Source organism: Macaca nemestrina, chromosome 7, assembly GCF_043159975.1.
Source record: "Macaca nemestrina isolate mMacNem1 chromosome 7, mMacNem.hap1, whole genome shotgun sequence".
NCBI classification, from domain to species: Eukaryota; Metazoa; Chordata; class Mammalia; order Primates; family Cercopithecidae; genus Macaca; species Macaca nemestrina.
The window spans coordinates 55116909-55139350 of NC_092131.1; the positions used below are offsets into that span (position 1 = coordinate 55116909).

The 22442-nt window shown below is 40.0% G+C and overlaps 1 protein-coding gene and 1 long non-coding RNA gene across 8 annotated transcripts in view; one reads left to right on the forward strand and one right to left on the reverse strand.

Annotated features, from left to right (window-relative positions):
• The first annotated feature begins 1516 nt into the window (after positions 1–1516).
• Positions 1517–22442, forward strand: part of LOC105481933 (FERM domain containing kindlin 2) — a 97682-nt gene continuing 76756 nt past the window's right edge. For 6 of the 7 annotated variants that reach the window (XM_071100170.1, XM_071100171.1, XM_071100173.1 and 3 more), the window contains exons 1-2: positions 1517–1669; positions 2016–2181. In XM_071100170.1, coding sequence (XP_070956271.1) covers positions 2025–2181 — 157 coding nt within the window. In that variant the 5' untranslated portion in view covers positions 1517–1669; positions 2016–2024. Of the gene's footprint in view, positions 1670–2015; positions 2182–19520; positions 19612–22442 lie in introns of those variants that run through there. The other variant, XM_071100177.1, reaches the window with a different exon arrangement.
• Positions 22227–22442, reverse strand: part of LOC112426669 (uncharacterized) — a 148165-nt gene continuing 147949 nt past the window's right edge. The window contains exon 6 of the long non-coding RNA XR_003018057.2: positions 22227–22349. This is a non-coding gene — a long non-coding RNA (uncharacterized lncRNA). The remainder of the gene's footprint in view (positions 22350–22442) is intronic.

Here is a 22442-nt window from a genome sequence, read left to right on the forward strand (position 1 = left end):
ATAAGAGACTCAAGGCATCAATTTCTCCACGATAACTAGCTAAAAACACTGCAGTGGTTTTCCCTGGTTTTTTTTTTCTGCCAAGCCTTTGGCATCTGACTAGATTTTGCTGCTTTCACTCCTTTCTCAGTTCCACCCCTTTCTTGAGGCCTCTCATCTTGTTTCCCCGTAATGTTAACGAACAAAAGGTTATCTGCCTAGTGAGTTCCTTTTCCAAGCGTTTGAGACAGTTCGACAAGACGATGAGACTGCGAACTGGAGTCTTTTATCATTAAAAGGTATTTTAATCTGAGCCTTCTTGACATTTATTTTTTGAGTCCGTGAATTTGCTAGCAAGGCAGTTTTCCCCTGGTTTGCTGTTTCCGAAAGGAGTCCCCTCCACAGAGTACAACAGTTAATGGGGGAAGTGGAAACAAAAGCGGGAAGCAGGAGGACCGTTCCCCATCACTAGTCAGTCTTCAACAGGTGAAGTTGTTTGGCTCTTCCTGGTACCTGTAGGCACCGTTCCAGAAGTATTAAAATCCAAGGAGCGGCTGAGGGTGGGGTGGAGCATGTATCTCCATCTAACAGCTTTAATAGACTTGTTAGTTCTAAATTGCGTGTAAAAACACGCAAATAAGTACAAAGAGCTGGAGAAGCTGGGGAAACGGTTTCCGAGTAAAACTGGTGGCACTAAGTTGTGTCTTTCCTTTCCCCTCAAGCAAGAGCATCATCTGTTTGACTGGCATCTGGCTGGAGCGTCCGAAGGGGTTAAGAACGCTTGCAAACTCCTGGGAGTCCAGTAGGAGTTGCTGATGGTGCCGGACATTGCTTGCAAAGCAATTTTTGTGGTTCACCTCCCTCTGGGTTTTCTCATTCTTTTGTTGGACATTCAAGGAGCTGGTTTGGGCATTTACTTTTTAAAGTTTCTCCATCCCGGACTCCTCTCTCCAGCTCCCGGGGGTGCGGCACCTCTCACCGCCCTGAGGCTTTTTGTCTAGCTCCAGGCGTGGAGAGGGGGCGGGAGGACTTTGTTCTCCGAAAGCGATCTTGCCCTGGGAATTTCCTGGGGCCGTTACTCACAGAGAAGCCCCCTCCCACGGCTGCCAGCGCGGACACAAGCCGCGGGGGCCTCAGTCCAGCCTGAGCTCTGGGCGCCCTGCCGGCCACCAGCGCCCCGGGAAAGGCAGCCCTCGCTCCCCCGCTCCCCCTCCTCAGGGCCCGCCGCCTAAAGCCCGGATGTTGGATTCAATCCCTGAGCCGGGTCCTTCATTTCCATAAAAGGGCAGCGCTCCGCGGGGCCGAGATTGCCGCCCCGCCGCGCCCCCAGCCACCCCCGCGCCGCCCCGCCCCGCCCCGCCCCGGACCCGCAGCCCCCTCCCCCGAGCGCGGCGCCGGGAGGGCGGGGGCAGGGGCGAGGCCGGCCGGACCCGCTCGGGGCGGCTCTGCGGGCGGCGAAGGAGGGAGCCAGCGCGCCCAGCCCAGCCGGGCTCGGACAGAGGGGGCGGGGAGAGGGTGGAGCGCGGGGAGCCAGGCGAGGGGCCGCGACGACGGGACTCCATTAGCCGCTCCGGCCGCAGGCAGCGCTTCGCCCTTCGAGGAGCAGGACGCGGACAACGCCGCCCCGCGAGCCTCCAGCCCCTCGCCTGTTGCCGCGCGAGCCCCGGGCCCGGAGCGCGAGGAGCGCGCGGTGAGGGAGCGGGACCCCGCCGGGACCCGAGGGGGCGCGGCGGGGAGGGGAACAGGGAGTTAGCCCGCGCCGTGTCTCGGGGCCGGCCGGCAGGTGAAGCCCGCCGCGGTCCGCTAGGCGAGGACGGTGTGGGGCGGGCGGCGCCGGGGCCGAGGAGCGCTGCTGGGCGAGCGGGGCGCAGGGTCCTCCCGCAGCCCCGGCAGCCGTCACCGCCCTCCCGAGTTCGCGCGGAAAGCCTCGGGTCCTCCACCACCACCCAGCCCGTGGCCGGCGCTGCGAATTCGGTGGGATTCGCCTTCCTTTGGGGGAGTGACGCTTACGAGAGCCATTTCCTCCACGCTCGCAGGAAGGAGCCATGGCTCTGGACGGGATAAGGATGCCAGATGGCTGCTACGCGGACGGGACGTGGGAACTGAGTGTCCATGTGACGGACCTGAACCGCGATGTCACCCTGAGAGTGACTGGCGAGGTGCACATTGGAGGGGTGATGCTTAAGCTGGTAGAGAAACTCGGTGAGTAGCATCCCAGCCGCGTCCAACTAACGATTTCCCAGAATTGGTGGGGGGAGGAAAGAGGCTCACGGCGGGGGAGGGGCCCATTTGAGAAATCTTGGCATCTCGCAAATGCTTTTTAGAAATGTAAAATCTTTCAGTATTTAAGCAGATAGACTTGTTCCCCTTTGTGTCTTACTTTGTTTTGTGACTCTGAATTTTCATATGTAGTGATTCGAACCTCCCAATTATAACCTTAATTGCGTAGTTACGGGGGACGGGGGATGTGTGCCAGGGAACTCGTTAATTCTTAACATTTAGTGACAGAACGATAGAAGAATGAGAAAAGTGTGTTGGGGAGGGTGATATTAGTGTCAGTGGTTATTTCTTCAGCATACCTGAATGTTAGTGACGTTTGGTATAGAGAATGATGCAAAATCAATTTAAGAAAAATTTGTGCTGGAAAATGTGCAACTACTGGCGCCAGTGTGAAGTTTCTGTGGCTGTTCTACGTGGTGGAGTGCATTAAAATGTTCCAGTCATCCACTCTTACAAGGGGTGGGGCAGTACTTGACAAACTTGGTATCCGTAGTCCATGCTCGATGTAAGCCATTTCGAGCGTTGGGTTTTATATTAATAACAAGCCAATGAAAGAACTTTGTGTTAAAAAGCAGACTTTGTTAAGCTAATTTGAGGTTGACAGTATTTGCTTGAGTACAAATATATACTGGACTGATACCCGATTTGAAATAATAAGGTATCTTACAGTATGAAGAGTGTGCAGTACACATTTGGTTTGTGATGAATTAAAGCATTTTCATTTGGAAGAATCAGGTAAATAGATGATTTGATCATAAGAGAAATGCTCGGAAAACTATCTTCCTGAACTTTAAAGTGCCTTTTGTACATAATGCAGTTGTGATAAGGTGATATATGTGTGGCATTGTCTTTTCAGTCTAGAATTTTTTGTTTTAATGAAGGGGGGTTGGGGACTTTCTGGGGGTTTTTTTCGTCTTTTTTTTTTTTTTTTGATACAGCATTCATTTTCAAGCTACACTGGGAAAGTAGAGAAGTGCTTATTTGTCAGGAAATCTAAGGATTATTTTATGTAAAGATACTGAAATAGCACTCTGATGCAGTTTGCAAAATAAGGCAGAATTCATTTGGGTGGACCTGCTTTGTACCCCTTCAGGAAGTTTTATTATTGAAGAACCAAAGATAAGCTCCTTACAAGGTAGTCTCTTCCTTAAGACTGTGTATTGTTTGTCTCCCTGAGATACAGCTCAGGAAAGAAAATCCTCCCAGGTAGGTAGCCCAGTGAAAATTAGATTTTGCTGTATTGATTAACCATTTAACTGGCAGTTAACAGTATTTTTATCTGATTTGAATAAATCAGTCACTGTTTGCAAAATATTTATGAACCTTTTTTGTCCAGCACTGGTATGAGATTAAGAATGAAAATAGCAAATATTTGGATATTATATTTTGTTTTCAAAGAAAACAAGCATTTGTATTATAGCTTTTCTAATTTATGGTAAATGGACCTTATTAATACATTGGTTTCAATAGGAGATTTTTTTATATTGCAAGAAAAGGAGCTGTGGAAGGTGACTGAGACAACTTGTAGTTCTCGAAAGCCAGGCTGTAGCTAATGAATAAATAATGGTTTCTATATTTATTTTGCATTGCTTAGGACTGTTTATTATAGAATTACAGTAATAAATAGAAATACAGAGAATATGCAGACAGAAATGATGTTGTGACTATAATCTTAATCTTTTAATGCTGATGCATTTTTAATTTTTTATGCAGAGAAAAGAAGCCTAACAAGATAGGAAATGCTGTGCATATGGAAACCTTACATCTTTTTTGAACTGAACTAATACTGATTCCTCTTGTATTTTGAATTCCAAATAGAAAGTGCCTCTGACTTTCCTGTTTGGTAAATGTAGAGCTAAGTGATGCCCCTGGTTTTTAGGATTAGATACTTTGAATGGTAAGCTATTTTGTTGCCTGTCAGCAAGTAAATAGAGGAGAGATTCGTTAGGGCAACATTTAAAACATCCAGAAATCAGTCTAGTCAAATTAGGAAAGAACTTTGTAATTTTTCAGAGTTGCCTAAAACTGGAATGACCTGCCTTCTGAAGCCCTGACTTAGGTCACTGAAGGTATTAAAGGGCAGACTGGATGACTGACTTGCCAACAGTGGCTAGAGAGGATCAAAGCAGCTTGCAGAGTCTAGATAAAAGGTGGAGTTGGTGGTAGGGATGAGATGGTACAGAGTCTGTTATCTCAGGTTTGCAGAGCAATGATGGACAATTAGCAGACTCAGGCTACTGTGGCCTTGAAGCAGTTATGAACAGAAGGCACCAGAGCATTCACTTATATTTTCAAACTCCAGAATCTCCGATATCCTTTTTAATCTCTTGGAGGGTATATGAATACTAAAAGCATTATATTAAGGTGATTTTCCCAGATAACTTTCAGTAGTGGCAATTATTTCCCTGAAGTCGATAGATCTCAGGATGACCTATTCCCTCAACATTGTATTAAAATTGTGTGTGTGCACATGTGGAAGTTTCTAGGACGAGGCTTCTTCACTTTAATTTCTCAAAGAGGTCTGTAACAAAAAAAAGTCATGATACAATTTTATGGTTTGGCCCTTGCATGTCAGGTTCATCTTGAAGCTAGTGTTCATCCCAGAGTGAGGCATTTTAATTAAGCAAGACATAAATGTAAATAATGCTTCCTTAGTATATGTCAGCAATATGTTTGTATTTAGACTTTTATTATAAATAACGTGGACACTTAAGGCCATTAAAACACAATTTTTAGAATTTTGACTTTAATTCAAATATCTGAAAGATCTCATTTATTTATTTATTTATTATTTTTTAACCTTTTGAGACGGGAGTCTCACTCTGTCTCCCAGACTGGATTGCAGGCTCACGATCCTGGCTCACTGCAAGCTCCGCCTTCCGGGTTCATGCCATTCTCCTGCCTCAGCCTCCTGAGTAACTGGTATTACAGGCGCCCGCCACCATGCCCGGCTAATTTTTTGTATTTTTAGTAGAGACGGAGTTTCACTGTGTTAACCAGGATGGTCTTGATCTCCTGACCTCATGATCCGCCTGCCTTGGCCTCCCAAAGTATTGGGATTACAGACGTGAGCCACCATGCCCGGCCTTGGTCTCTTTTAAATCTTAATATAAAACACATTTGTCATTCACTATTCTTTTAAAAGAAAGCAAAAGCATATGCCATGAAGTGGGCTTTAGGGAATTATATCCTAATGTGACAAAGTTTTTGCATTTGCGACTTAGTCTAGGCTGATACTTCATAATTGATCCCCTCAGTTTTTATACTTCATCCAGAAAGTGAAAAACACCCTTTTATTTTTTTAAAATCCAGTTTAGGCCGGGTATGGTGGCTCACGCCTGTAATCCCAGCACTTAGGGAGGCCGAGGCGGGCGGATCAGAAGGTTAGGAACTCGAGACCAACTTGGCCAATATGGTGAAACTCTGTCTCTACTAAAAATACAAAAATTAGCCAGGCGTGGTGATGGGCACCTGTAGTCCCAGCTACTCAGGAGGCTGAGACAGGAGAATCGTTTGAACCCAGGAGGCGGAGGTTGTAATGAGCTGAGCTAACACCACTGCACTCCAGCCTGGCGGACTGGAAATAGCAAGTAGATCTGTTCACTGAGTTTTAGTATCACTTTTTAAAATGTCTTTTTAAAACTTATGTGTACAATTAAATTTCCACCTTTCTGTAAAAATTCATTTTAAATGGAGAATAAGGAATTTATTATAATTTGGAGTTCACTGAATGGAAATCTCCAGCCACCAGCTCTGTGAGCAGAGAGGAAAAAGGTGATCTCTAAGTTTCCTCTAGCTCTGATTCTATGAGTAGGGAGAATGTAGCAGTTGGGTTAGATCAAGTCACATAATCTACAGGGGAAAAAATGCAAATTGGAGGACTCAGGAGCAACTAAAAAGAAACATATGAAGTTGCTTTAGAAAAATTGAGGATTAGGCCTGGAGTGGTGGCTCACGCCTGAAATACTAGCACTTTGGGAGGCTGAGGTGGGTGGATCACCTGAGGTCGAAGTTCGAGACCAGCCTGGCCAATATGGTGAAACCCCGTCTCTACTAAAATTACAAAAAATTAGCCAGGCGTGGTAGCAGGTGCCTGTAATCCCAGCTACTCAGGCTGAGCCAGGAGAATCACTTGAACCCGGGTGGCAGAGGTTGCAATGAGCTGAGATCATGCCACTGCACTCCAGCCTGGGCTACAAGAGTGAGACTCTGTCCCACCCGCCCCCAACCTGCCAAAAAAAAAAAAAAAAAGAAAAAGAAAAATTGAGGATTGGCTGGGCACAATAACTTACGCCTGTAATCCTAGCACTTTGGGAGGCCGAGGCCCAGGAGTTTGCTTAAGCTAGGAGTTTGAGACCAGCCAGGCAACATGGTGAAATCCCATCTCTACAGAAAAACAGAAAATACAAAAATTAGCCAGGCATGATGGTGTGCACCTGTAGTCCCAGCTACTGTGGAGGCTGAGCCAAGAGGATTGCCTGAGCCTGGGAGTTTGTGGCTGCAGTGAGCCATGATTGCACCCCTGTACTCCATGCCTGGGCAACAGAGCAAGACTCTGTCTCCAAAAAAAAAAGAAAAAGAAAATTTGAGGATTATGTTTCTGAATGTGGCCTTTAGAAAGAAGTCCTTGCTTTAAAAGTGTGTCATGTTCTTGCTATTTAATAATGAAGAAAGTTCATTTATGTTGGAGTTGCATGTTAGGATCAAGTTAGATTGTGAAGTTAGCACATGTGACCAAAAAAAGAAATATATTTTAATAAAGTTACCACTAAAACTCCCTTAAAGTGATCGTTGCATCTCACAGAAGTGGAAAATAGCTAGTTTTTCCTCTAGGAACTCCAAAAATGAGTTTCATTAGTTGAGCACCAGATGAAGAAGCTGGCTTACATTACGGGCTTCATTACACAAAAAAAATACTTTAAACACTAGGATTAGAGCTTGGCAAGATGCACACTGGGAAAGAGGTATATGTAACTAGACGGCTCCCTTATATCCTGGTTTAATGCTCCCTGGGGAAGGTGTGTGCTTATTTGGTGGAATGGTGCCTATGCAGTTGAAATCCTCAGTGTTTCCCCTTGAGGGCTCACAATTGAATTCATGGAAATTAATGCCTACATGATGCAACCTCATTGCATTCATAGTGAAATATATTAAGATTATAAGGGGCCGGGCGCGGTGGCTCAAGCCTGTAATCCCAGCACTTTGGGAGGCCGAGACGGGTGGATCACAAGGTCAGGAGATCGAGACCATCCTGGCTAACACAGTGAAACCCCGTCTCTACTAAAAAATACAAAAAACTAGCCGGGCGAGCTGGCGGGCGCCTGTGGTCCCAGCTACTCGGGAGGCTGAGGCAGGAGAATGGCGTGAACCCGGGAGGCGGAGCTTGCAGTGAGCTGAGATCAGGCCACTGCACTCCAGCCTGGGCGACAGAGCGAGACTCCGTCTCAAAAAAAAAAAAAAAAAAAAAGATTATAAGATAATTTTTTAAATCTTTGGGGCGGAGGAAACAATGTTAAAATCTTACAAGTGAATTAAGTTTTAGTTAAATCTGATAGTAAGTTTACTCAGTGTTTAAAACACTGTTCATGATCCATAGGAAGTGAATTAAATTGTATCTGTTTCTTAGCAAATTTTAAGCTCTTTAAAAGTGGAGGATAGTACTCAAGTTTTACTATAATCCTGTGGCAGCTAATAAAGTATGAGCTATTCCTTAGAGTATGTGCTATTTGCTGCCTTTTGTTTTTGTTTTGCTGCTATGTTTTATACCCAGTTTTTTAAAGTAAAAAAAGTACTGTTTGTTTCCAACTAGAGTTAACTTATTTATAGAGATGCTAAAAATATGTTTATTCGATTACTTATAAAAGGCCTTGTTGGAAATGTCTAATCGCTATTGAAGAGAATGGAAAGAAAATATTTAAAATTCTACCTGTTATCTTTGGCTCTTAATTTTTAAAAATTTCAAACATCTAAGTTCAAGAGTAATTCAGTGAACACTGTAATCTTCATCTAGACACCAGTTAGTATTTTGCCATTTGAATTCTTTATACAGACATATACATGTTGGGGAGCAGCTGAATGAAGTTTCAGAGTTATAACCTTTGATTCCTAAATACTTAAATATGTATCACCTAAGAACAAGGCACTTCTCTTGCATAATTACAGTATAGTGATCACATTCAGGAAATTTAACATTGATTCAATACTGTCATCTGATATGCATCCATTTTCAAATTTTGCCAGTTGTCCCAATAATGGCCTTTGTTTTTTTCCATCTAGAATCTCATTTCACATTTAGTTGAAAGGGCTTCTTAATCTCCTTTGATATACAGAACAGCCACCAAGTGTGGAACTACAGGGGAGTATATAATAAATGCCTTATTGATATTACATTAAGATAGACGTAAAATGATAGTGTCTGTTTGTAAACTTTATGGCCACCCTGTAGAACAGTTCCTCAGCCTTGGTCTTTAAAGACATTGTTTAACCTTTTTAAAATAAGGTTCTTAGTATCAGTGCAAATTTCACTTCAGAGTGATTTTTTTTTTCTTTTGAGATAAGAGTTTTGCTCTGTCACCCAGGCTGGAGTGCAGTGGCACGATTTCAGCCCACTGCAACCTCCGCCTCCCAAGTTCAAGTGATTCTCCTGCCTCAGCTTTCCAAGTAGCTGGGATTACAGACATCTGCCACCACGCTAATTTTTGTATTTTTAGTAGAGATGGGATTTCACTGTGTTGACAAGACTGGTCTTGAACTCCTGACCTCAGATGATCTGCCCACCTCGGCCTCCCAAAGTGCTGGAATTACAGGCATCAGCCACCACGCCTGGCCAAGAGTGATATTTTTATAATTTCTTTTTCACATAGTTTATTTTTAAAATTTAGTTTACTTCTTAGCTTACTATTAAATAAACTGTTAATAATAGTTTTAGACATCATTGGATATAGATTTCCCATAATGTCAGCTGTTCTCAGACTGTAGTAGTTGCTAATGGAGGCACAGATTATTAAAAAATAACAGGTTGCCTAGTGTGTTGGAAGATCTGGATTTAACTTCTGGCTCTGTCTGCTACTTTACTGGTTTGTATGACCCTTGGACAATGAATCCAACCTGAGTGGGTTTTGACTTCTATAAAATACAAATTGAAAAAAGTTTTCTCATAGGTTTTGGTGAGAATTACGTGAGATTATATATAGATACTACATATATATACTTTATATAAACTATTTGTGTTATACAAATGAGAGTGGCCACTTTCTCTGTGGCATTGAGTCTCTTGAGTATATGAAGTAGGAAAGAAAAAAAGGAAAAGTAGGTTAAAATATAATCTAGTATATTTAGTAAGTTCCAGCTTTGCTAGTGGGGAATTGCACTCCTCAAAAAAAGCTTAGTTCGCGATTGCTTTCTGTTCCTACCCTCTAAACAACAAGAAAAAACAGCTATCGTTTTGCTTTCCCGCCAACTTCCAAACACACACCTGCCTCTGCAGTGTAACAGAGAACTGTTTAAGTACCATTTTTGTAAGATTTGTGAAATGCAGTGGACCAATAAGTGGATGATGGTATTCCAGGGATTTGAAAAATTTAAAACCACGAAAGCATCAGTAGTATATTAATTCTCTATTTCATATATTCTATAAGAGCAGTGTTTTTAGTTCATTTATAGCAAAGGCACATGAAAACATTGGGCCTGTTTAGAAACTAATGAAAGTAGTTTCAGAAAAAAGCTGATGTATGCAGTATTTCTATTTAAATAATTATTTTACTGAAAAATTAATGCTTATGCCATGGAACATTTAAAAATGGGATATATGCCCAGTGAGAGGTAAACAGATACATCTGAAACTATATATATATATATTTTTTTTTTTTTTTTTTTTTTTTTGAGACGGAGTCTCGCTCTGTAGCCCAGGCTGGAGTGCAGTGGCCGGATCTCAGCTCACTGCAAGCTCCGCCTCCCGGATTCACGCCATTCTCCGGCCTCAGCCTCCCGAGTAGCTGGGACCACAGGCGCTGCCACCTCGCCCGGCTATTTTTTGTATTTCTTAGTAGAGACGGGGTTTCACCGTGTTAGCCAGGATGGTCTCGATCTCCTGACCTCGTGATCCGCCCATCTCGGCCTCCCAAAGTGCTGGGATTACAGGCTTGAGCCACCGCGCCCGGCCCTGAAACTATATTTTTAAATAATTCTTTTATTTCGTAATTAAGAAGTGTGACTTCTGCACTTGGATTTGTGGTTACAAATTCATATTCGTTATGAATATGACGTTACAAATATGTATATGTATATGAATATGACGTTACAAAATGTAATTATATTTGTTACAAATATTTGTTACAAATATAATTCGTTACAAATATAATTTGTTACAAATATTTGTTACAAATATAATTCGTTATAATTCATTCTTTAACAGATTACTTGCATAATTATTATATAATTGTTTTTCCTGTTAATTTTTTTTTCTTAATGTCAGGCTTATTGAGGTCTGATTGACATATAGTAAAATTTATCCTTCTTAGTATAATATTCTGAGTTTTGACATGTAAAAGTACCACAGTCAAGATAGAAAACTTTTACAGTACTCCCAAAAGTTCCCTTGTGTTCTTTGTAATCATCTCATCTCCTCAAACCCAGATCCTAAAAACCACCGATAATTTGCCTTTTCTAGAATGGCCTGTAAATGGAACCATTCAGTATCTGTCTAGCTCTTTGAATCTGTTTTCTTTCACTTAGCATAATACATGTTAGCTTCGTTCATGTGTTTGTATCAATAGTTTTTTATTGCTGAGTAGCAGTCCATTGAATGGATGTATTTCACATTTTATCCATTTAGCAATTGAAGGGCATTTGAGTTACTTCCAGTTTGGGGAGATTATGAATAAGGCTGCTATAAACATCTGTTTGAATGCATATTTTCATTTTTCTGGGGTAACTACCTAGGCGTGGGATTGCTGGGTAGTATAGTAAGGATATGCTTAATGTTAGAAGAAACTGCCAAACTTTTCCATAGTGGCCATGTCACTTTACCTTTAAATTTAATATTCCATAAATTTAATATTCTGGTTAGACAAATACCTTCACTTTACCTTCCTGTCAGTATTGTATGAGAGTTCCAGTTGCTCTCAGGTCTCCCCTGCCCCTGTTACTGTCAGAATTTAGTGTCGTTTGTTTTAATTTTAGCCATTCTAATAAGTAAGTAGTGCTATCTCATTGTGATTTTAATTTGCATTTCCCTAATGACTAACCTACTGGCTAAGTCGGTTTTTCAATTTCTAGAATCTCAGTATAGATAACACAGAGTAAACTATCCTTTAAGTTTGTTCCCATGTCTTTGGAATGTGTAATGTGTTAGGATTCTTTGAAAATGGTTCTTCAAATGTGATAACTCTAAACTAAAAGATACATAAACAGTATCTAAAGATATCTAAATGTCTTTAAATATAAGATATCTACAGCCATACTCTTGTGGATTAAAGGGTCAGTATACAAATCCTGGTCTATTTCCCTTTGAGAATATTACAAATAATTGTTCATAGTAACTCACCTCGGGTTACACAGTAAAACGTTTTGAACGTTAATTGAAAGTGATGTCTTATGGTATTTTCTCTCAACTTCATTAATTCTGCTTGGAAGTGAATTCGTGTATTTGAGAAAAAGAGATAAGCAGTCAATGATTACAATTTGAAGTTTACGTTTTGATTTCCTTCCATGATTCAGGTTTCAGACTCAGTTATCTGTCATTTAGATACATAAGGACCAGCCAGTGTCAGTGCAGTCAGAAAGGTCCTTGGGGTGACCTTTCTACACATATCAAGGTTTTTGGACTGATAACCTCCAGCCCAGAGAAGGTGACATCTACTTTAGAATCGGAAGGGAGTCTTTTCTCAGATATTTAACTGTCTTATTTTTTACATCATGTTGTAACTAAAAAATACATTAGGTATTTTAAAAATCAATTGTAATTTCAAAGCATCAGTGTAATGATGTTTTTGATATCTTTTTCTTAATGGAACACTCAGGGTTATGAATAAAACACCAGTAAAGTGCTAGCATTATTGATTGTAGATGAAGTTGTCTACTGGGTAAGTGCTTCCCAGCTTAGTGTTCCTTAATGTAGTTCCTGGGTTCAGATCTAAGAATTTTATAACCTTTGAAATTAAAAATAACTTGAAAAAAGCAAGTGATTCCTGTATAATTTTAAAAGTCTTATGCAAGGTGGCAGTGACTTCTGTTGCCAAGATGGAATGCCCTTGTTAAGCAGAGCATAGACTGAGAGGCAGCCCTCCCTGTCAGAATCCTGACTTGACCATATACTAGCTGTGTGACCTTGGGCTGTGTGACCTGTCTGTGTCTCTGGTTCCTCATCTGGAAAATGGGGATAATAACAGTATATTTGGATTATTATAAGGATTATGTTAATACACATGAAGTGTTTAGCTTTTATAAATGTAGCTATGATGATGATTACAGTCCCAGCTCTTTTACTGTTTGTAGATTTTCTCCTTATACTGAGCCAGATAAATAACAGCATTTTATAAAAGATTGAGAATGTGTCTTTTAAAAGGAAGCCATATAGCTCTTTTTTTTTTTTTTTTTTTTTTTTTTTTTTTTTTTTTTTTTTTTTTGAGACCAGAGTCTCACTCTGTCATCCAGGCTGGAGTGCGGTGGTGCAATCTCAGCTCACTGCAACCTTCACTTCCCAGGTTCAAGCGATTCTAGTGCCTCAGCCTCCCGAGTAGCTGGGATTACAGGCACACACCACCACACCCTGCTAATTGTTGTATTATTATTTTTTTTTAGTGGAGATGGGGTTTCACCGTGTTGGCCAGGCTGATCTTGAACTCCTCACCTCAAGTGATCCACCCACCTCTGCCTCCCTAAATGCTGGGACTACAGGCGTGAGCCACCATGCCCAGCCGGAAGCCAAATAGTTCTGACTTATTCTCTACCATGTTAGAAATTGATTTTAAGTTTATTGTGCTACTTTGCGTCATTATTAGTAATACTATAAAGAATTAAGTATGAAGATCATCTAGAAGCAGATGTTATTCTTCCACATACACGAAATTACAGACTCACTATGCTAAGATAGGGAGTGTTTCCATAAATTCAATATTCTGGTTAGACAAATACCTTCTTTAAAAGGTGAATTTTATAGCACTTAGGGAGGCTGAAGTGGGTAGATCACTTGAGGCCAGAGTTTAAGACCAGCCCAACCAACATGGCAAAACCCTGTCTCTACTAAAAATACAAAAATTAGCCGGGCGTGGTGGTTCATGCCTATAGTCTCAGCTACTCGGGAGGCTGAGGCAAGAGAATCACTTGAACCTGGGAGGTAGAGGTTGCAGTGAGCGGAGATCGCACCACTGCACTCCAGCCTGGGCGACAGAGTGAGACTCTGTCTCAAAAATAAATAAATAAATAAGTGAACTTTGTTAGTGGCTAAGAACTTACTGTAAGATGTGGCCAACTTATTAGTTACATATGACCTTGGGCAAGTTATTTTAACTTCTGATTATTTAATCTCACTTAGCTGTAGTTTATTTGTTTGGGGGGGGCTAATGTATTGACTAAATATGGTATTTAAAGGATTAACAATTTCTGATAATTAGTAGAATGACTGTACTAAGAGCTCAATAAAATGTAATCTCCAGTTATCCTTCAAATACTATGTAAACTTAAAATATAAATTTCAACTGTGGTTTTCAGTATTCTACTTGTTTTCATTTTATTTATGTAGTAGTTAACCATAAACCCCTTCTTATTTAATCTCTTGTTGAAACCATTTTAACAGTTTTTCTTGCCTTTGTAAATTCTGTTTAATGGTTGTGAAGTGTCTGAATACGTTCCTTGAAGTCCGACTGTCTGGGTTTAAATACTAGCTTCACTACTTACAAGCTTTGTGACACTGTGCCAAGTTATTTAACATCTTTGTGACTTAGTTTCCTTATAAGCAAAATGGGGTTGTAATCTTACCACTTAGGGTTGTTGTAAGGATTAAATGCATATACATGTGTAAAGCACTTAGAGCAGTTCTTGGCACATAGTAAGTAGTAGTTAGACTAATAATTGTTTTATTGAGGATCCTTTTGGAGTTTGACCAGTAAATTTGTTGAGGATCCTCAATGAGTTTAGGCAGTAAATTCCTTAAAGAACTTAAAATAGCAAAGAAGGGCCTTAGGTGAGAGAGGACATTGATATGTAAACATTCCTGCATAGAGATAAATCTATATACTCATGCTCTGTTTTTGGTAGGTTATAGAGGTATATAGCATGAGACGTGTGTAGGAATGTGAGAAACATAAACTGGACTGTAGTAGCAGCAGCAAACACTTATGGATAGCCAACTATTATATAGCGAGGCATAGTCCTGGCTCTCAATATGAGCAGCTTGCTAGTAACAAAGTGAAAAAAGAAAATTACTTTAAGTCGATGATCTGATTGAGAAGTGCCAAATAAGTAGCCCTTGAATACAGGAAGACAGAGATTTAGAGTCATGAGTAATAACCGGCCTTATTTAAGGGGAGATAGAGTGGATAGTTAGGAAGAAAGGCATTCCAGGTTGGGGATTGCAGTGTTCATGGTGTATTTTAGACTAGCTTAGAGAAATAGAAGAAAAGCTTATAGAGAAGAAAGACATAGTTAACTGTGAAATGATACTCTATTATTCCTTAACTTACCCAGTTAATATTTTTAAATGAGAGCCTACTGAATGCCAGAGACTCTACTACAAACTAGTATGAACAAAATTAACTCATTCCTTACCCTCATTCTACTTGCAGTCTTAAGGTAAAGACAGTCTTTATTTTTATTATTATTGGTTTTTTTTTTTTTTTTTTTTTTAAAACAGAGTCTTGCTTTGTTGCCCAGGTTAGAGTGCAGTGGCACGATCTAAGCTCACTGCACCCTCCACCTCCAGGGTTCAAGCAATTCTCGTGCCTCAGCCTCCCGAGTAGCTGGGATTACAGGCGTGTACCACCATGCCTGGCTAATTTTTTTGTATTTCTTTTTTTAGTAGAGTCGGGGTTTCACCATGTTGACCAGGCTGGTCTCCAACTCCTGACCTCAGGTGATCCGCCCACCTCAGCCTCATAAAGTGTTGGATTACAGGCATGAGCCACCGCTCTTGACCTAAAGACAATCCTTAAATAGTAATTACTATAATGTAGTGAGTAGTATGGTGATTGAAATACTTACAGGATTCTGTACTGGAGAACCGGCACCAAGCATATAGGATAGTATTTGTGGAGGGAAATGACTTTTAAGCTGAGACCTGAGAGTAGGAATTACCTAGGTGAAAAATGGGGAAATGTGGTTAAGGGATAGGATGACAGAACAACAGGCTGGGGAGAGGATGAGAATTCCCAGCATGGGAAGCTGGGGAAGGGAAGTTGGCCAGTTGAACTGAAAGAAGTCTAGTGATGATGGGGGAGCAATCCTAGGGAACCAGTGGCTTGACATGAGGCTTAAGAAGAAATAATGCTAAAGTGCTTTCTGAACCAGGTTTAAAAGATTTAGCATTATCCCCAGAGCTGTGAGATGCCCGTAAGAGACTTTAAATAGGGGGAGACATCAGATTTTTACGAATTGGAAATTCATCAATTTCATATAAAATAACTTGCATGTAAGGTATAAGCAATGATAATCCTCTTGGATTTCAAGAAATAATTTTTCCAGTATACACTGAAGTTTTGTATTAAAATTTGTTAGTATTTTCTGAGATAAACTTACAGTGTAAAAGCCAATTAAATATTCTTACTAAATTGCTTTTCTTTTGAACTTTAGGATAGCTAGTGTCATTGATCACATTTAAGAGACAAACGCAACTAATACTTCCATAAGTCCAATACTCACTGGTGAGTTTTGCCCTGATGTTACTCTTAGAATTTGTCAGACATTTTCATTGCATGGACTCCGAGTCCTGTCTTCTAGAAATGAAGCCAGGTTGAACCAAATTAGCAATAAGCTAGCCTTCAGGATTGGATAGAAAGTTACCCACCCTCTGGAAATGAATAATTGGCATGCTTTCTGTTTGTGCACTCTGTAACTGCTTGCATGGCTTATGTGATCTGAAAAAGCTTCTTAACTGCTTTGAGTTAGTATGTCTTGTAGTATCAGATAATAAATTGAAATTGATAGACATTTCGGATTTGTAATTTCAAAAGGCTATCTGTAAACTTAGTTGATCTCTTTATTTTGAAGAATAAATTCCCCAGTTTTCAACTAGCTATGTAGAAGAATTGCAATTTGTCATTTTTCATTAGAGGTTTAGTTTCTTAGTCTGCTTGAGCTACCATAACAAATATCATATCCTGGGTGGCCTAAACAATAAGCACTTATTTCTCACAGTTCTGGAGGTTGCCAAATCTAAGATCAGAGTGTCAGCATGATTGGTTTCTGGTGAGGACTCTATTCGTGGTTTCCTCACATGGGGGAGGGAAAGGAGGAGAGATGGGAAACCAGCTGTCTCCTGTCTCCTCTTCTAAGGATACCAGTTCCACCAGAAGCACTCCACCTCCATGGCTTGATTTACCTCCTCAAGGCCCCATCTTCAGATACCATCATATTGGGGATTAGGGTTTCAACATATGAATTTGGGGGGACACAAACATTTAGTCCATAGCAGTTTCTAAATGTTTCCTGTAATTGGACACTGCCTCAGTTAGCCATTGGAGCCTTAATGTAAAATAATTTTCTTAATCTAAAATGGAATGGGGTACTTCAATTGAAATGTGTTTGTAGTTTAGATGATATGTAAACTTTGAAGCAGTTTACAGCTTCTGGTAGCAGATTAAAAACTTTCTTTTTGAAATATGACATACCGGACAGTTGCACTTTGGACAGTTGCAATTTTTAAATAACACTAGTTGTCTGACAACATGGCTCACATTTCAGTTGCTACCATACTTTATCTTTTAGTTTTATATATTAACTAAAATGTAACTGCATAAAGTACAAAACTTTTGCTGGCTATCTTTTCAGTCCACAAACACTATGTAAATGGCAGAAGCCCATCATGATCAGTGACAAGTCATGTCACTTATTTCAAAGTCTATCTGTCATTGGCCACTGTGCATACGGTTCACACACAGAACAGTAGTATGTAGTGTTGCCTCTTTGTCCCCCATGAGAAACTCATGATGTTTTACAAAAATGGGTAATTGAAAGAGTTGACCAACAAAGATAAAACTGCAGTGAATTAACAAAAGTGATCATGAAATGCTAGAAGTGATAGTTGAATCAAATATAAATGGAGTTAAAGAAGAAATAGCTCACCCTGGAAATGTGGATGCTTTCACAAGTTGAAAGACTATAGATATACAGCCAAAGGAATTTGGTGAAGGTAAACTTACATACATGATACAAGTGGTATGATAAAAAGGTTGAAGATGTCCCAGAGGTAGTGACACTAGCAAAAACTTTGCATACTGAAGGAGCTGTCAGAGATACTTCATGATACTGAAAGAGCAAAGGATAAAATGTTATAAGTTGATCCAGACTCAGAAAGGAGTGTGATAGCTTGCAAAGGCATAAGAGATACTTGCTCCACTTCATAAGTTCTATGAGGAGAAGACAAGCACTATTTAAGCTATTCTTAAGTTTTCACAAAGAAATGTAACACTTCTCAATGTTTTTAATGTTTTAATTACAGTACACTAAATAAACATTAGTTTTGCTATTTTTTCCATTTCCATATGTACATTTATAATCAACAGAGTTTTTAATGTTTGACATGAACTTTTGTCTTGGAACAATTACAGTTTTTCAGTAGATTATTAAGAATGCTTTACATGCTGCCTGTATATTACAAATATTTGTATATTACAAGTAGTTTATAAATGTTTATTGGCTCTGGTCTCTGCTTTTGAGACACAAGATAAAATCAAAGACTCTTAATCTAGTGGGGAAATTAGTTACATAAAATAAATTACAATGAATTATATCATTCAAAGTGCTAAGGTATACTTTGCTGCTTTGACAGGTGGGTCATTGAAGATTCAGAGGTGGTAATATTTGAGCTGGTACTGGTGTCTGATTTTGCCAATTTGATAAAGGGGGAAAGGAAAAGGTGCCAATCAAGGAGATCTGAAACACCAGCTTGTTCCACAAACCAGGCCAGAACAAAAGCTGCATCTGGGTGTGGTAAGAGCCCTAGAAAAAGGCAATGTGGGGCACAGATTTGTGGAACCTGTTAACGGATTATAAGATACTTCATTCAGTAAACAGACTTGGAAAGGTTTTTGTTTTTTTGTTTTTTTTTTCTGAGATGGAGTTTCACTCTTGTTGCCCGGGCTGGAGTGCAGTGGCACGATCTTGGCTCACCGCAACCTCCGCCTCCTGGGTTCAAGCGATTCTCCTGCCTCAGCCTCCCAAGTAGCTGGGATTACAGGCATGCACCACCACGCTCGGCTAATTTTGTATTTTTAGTAGAGACGGGGTTTCTCCATGTTGGTCAGGGTAGTCTCGAACTCCCGACCTCAGGTGATCCGCCCACCTTGGCCTCCCTAAGTGCTGGGGATTATAGGCAGGTGCTACCACACCTGGCTCAGACTTGGAAAATTTTTAAGTGGACAAATAAACTGATCAAGTTTGCATTTTAAGAGATAACTGTGGATAGTGTTGTAGAAAATGGGGTTATAGTAGTTCAGGGTAGAGATGTTGGGGACCTGAACTAAGGCGACGTAGAAGGAAAGGAAGGGACACATTAGCAGCTATTTAAGGGATAGACTCCATATTACTTGGATGGAAAGAAAAGCTGAGGGAGAGGAAAAAGTAAAATACAACTTGTAGAGATAAATAGTATCTAATTTCAAAGATATAAAGATTAGATTACTATAATGACTGTTGTGTGATCTTGGTGTAGGTCTTTCCTTACTTTGCTAGATGGGATGGGGCAGAAATGTAGGGAGGAAATATTTACATGCTTCATTGCCAGTGTTTTTTGTTTGTTGTTTTACATTTTGTTGATTAATAACTCCATACGAGAGAATAAGATTCAGCAGAGTTCAAAAGTATATGTTGGGTAAGTTAGAGTTGGGGCTTTTTTTAAAGCTTTCTTTTCCTGTTTTTCATGGTTGTGGAAACTCATTATAAAAACTTAAGTTAGGTCCTGGATGATAGTGTTGTAGATTGCACTGTTGAGAATTCTGTTCCTCTAGAATACAGAGTAGTTCCGGAAGGGAGGATTGTCCCTCTAGAAGTAGATTAAAGAGTAATTTAGGAATTCGCTTCTGGTCTTTCTAGAATAATCTAATTACCAATGAACAGTCTTAAGGAAGAGAGGAATGACTCAGAAGTTATTCCAATTATTTTTGGACAGTAGAAGTCTTAATTTCCAGTATAAAACCAAAAGTGAGTACATCATTATTATTATTATTCTTAATTGCTTCTTTGCATTCATAGCCATCTGTGTTCTTTGGTTGTTTCAAAATCAGTTTAATTTTGCATATTAGTATATGCATTCTTCAAGTAGTTATATGGCTACTAACCATAACCTTTTTGAGTTTTATTGTCTGTGGTTGCCATTATTAAATCAGTGAAAGACATGCGTAATAAAAATATTCCTTTATTTAATAATCTCTTTGCCTCCTTGTGGATGTTCTATCTTCTTTCTCCTAAATACCTATTTCCTATAAGAGACGAGCAGGATAATCATCAGGATTTTACTGTGAAATGTAAATGAGTCCTGACATTAGTCTTTTGTCCTCATATGCAACATACCCAGACTTGCTTCTCTTCTGTGTAACTTTATCTTGGCTAATGGAGTGTTATTTAAGAGTGCCACCTCTGAAATCACACTGATCTGGAGTCAAATCCTAATTCCTACATATGCTAACTTTATGAACTTTGGCCAAGTTATGGAACTTCTCTCTCCTTTCATTTTCTCATCTATAAAACAAAGAGATTATAATGGTATTTATCTTTTAACATTTATTTTTTTCTTTTTCTGTTTTTTTTTTTTTTTTTTTTTTTTTTTGAGACCGAGTCTTGCTCTGTCGCCTAGGCTGGAGTGGTGCAATCTGGGCTCACTGCAACCTCTGCCTCCCAGGTTGAAGCGATTCTCCTGCCTCAGCCTCCCAAGTAGCTGAGACTACAGGCGCCCGCCACTACACCCAGCAAATATTTTGTATTTTTAGTAGAGACAGGGTTTCGCCATGTTAGCCAGGATGGTCTCTATCTCCTGACCTCGTGATCCGCCAGCTTTGGCCTCCCAAAGTGCTGGGATTACAGGCGTGAGCCACCGTGCCCGTCCCTTTTAACAAATCTTACTGCTATTATTATCATCTATTTAATTATCAAGTTAGGAGCTTTCTGGCTTCCCCTCTTCACCTTCCAGCTGTCCTCTCTCATCTGAGATCAGTATCCTCGAGACCCATGATTCTAGCTTAGACAACTCCCTCACATTTGCCTCCTCTTCACCGTCTGCCGTATGTCAGGCACTGCTCCATAGAATATTGCGGTAAATTTGCTGCCAGACTCTTAATTTGTGCCTCATAATCAAATCAAAGTCATGTTAATGAAACAATCTGAGAGCCTCCGTTGCCTACAGGACGGTTTCTCTCAGCACGTTTGAACTCTCACATCTTTTAAGACCCAGGTGAAAATGCCAGGCTAAGCTAATTAATCTTTCACATGTAACATTGGTTGCTTCTGTGACATTTTGTTTATCTTTTTAGCTCATTTGTCTGTGTCTCTCACTTGGAGTGTAAGTGCCACTGGGATGGTAATTCTTACTAATTTTTATATCCCATTGCCCAACTTAGTGCCTGCCATGATAGTTACTTGGAAAATATTTATTAATTAGTGCATTGATTATACACCTGAAGAGCCACACTCTTCATCCATTTGCCTCATCTTTCCCTTTTTTGAAGGTCTGAGTGACTAAAGAGATCAGAACAGGAGGGCACATCCTAAAGCAGGATGCCCCATCGTCCTCAACTCTAAAATTGAAAGAGAAATTTGGGAGGAGAAAGACCTAAAGGGGTCGAGAGTAAGGAGAGTGTGTGATTGAATACTGAGATTAATGCCTAGTGTCCTTTACATTTCAGTCAATATTAGGGATAATATTACAGACGTTGTTTTTACAAACTTAAGCATTAATTTTACTTGTAGGCCCTGTCTTTACACATTATTGGCAATATAATCTCAGTAGAAACATCAGAAGAGTTGGAGTTGTCTATTTATTTGAGGCATTGGAAAGCAAAGCAAGTTAAAAACTCTTTATTGTCATTCGTTTAGTAGAGAAAAGAAACCCTGGCTTAAGACAACAAATTGTATCTGGGAAACAGGTTAATTCTTGGCATTCTGGAAAAGATGACTAGGGAGTAGCCAGGTACCCTGCAATTTTATATTCCTCAGGAAGCCATTGTCTCCCTCACAGTTGGGCAGCAGCATTTCCTTTCTTCCCCCATCCAACACACACTCTGCAGGTGCCATTGCTTGCAGTTTTTCTTACTTCTCAAGTTGAAACACTGACCATACATTCTGCAAAAGGCTTTATGATACAATTGGTGTGGTAGAGTATTGCTAGTCGTATAGGTCACATTATTTTTGGTTGGGTAACTTATCGTATGATTTGGAACCTAACTATTTATAGTGTTTTTCTATGATGAATCTGAATTCTCAGACTTACGAGTGGCCTTTTGGAATATAATCATTTTGTACAATAGGGATTGTCTTGAGCAAAGAAATTCATTCTTTTTAGAAGATGGTGAGAGAGAACAGAATGTCTGTTCAGTTTTATTTCCTTTTTCTAGGGGAATCTCTGCCACTCTTCTAGTTAGGATTGAAGTATGTTTTCTGAAGTTGAAGATAAAATGGATTTTTCAGACATACACCTAAATTAGTAAAACTTGTATTTACTTTTATTGATGGCTTAAAAATAAGCTTCTTGTTGAACTTGTTTTGAGTAATGAGAGATCTTTAAAATTTTCAAAATGAGGATTCATTCAATTTGTCAAATATTTCTTGCCTGCCCAGCACTGTGCTAGGTGCTGAAAATATAATGGTGATCAAAATAGGCATTACCTTTGTCTTCTTAGACAGTTCATAATCTATTAGGAAAGAAAGCTGGCACTCTCCTCCCCCACCTGTCCAACAACAAACAAAATAAATATCAGTTTTGATCAGTGATATCACAGGATACAGAAATAGAACAGTATGGAGGGACATAGAACATTGGA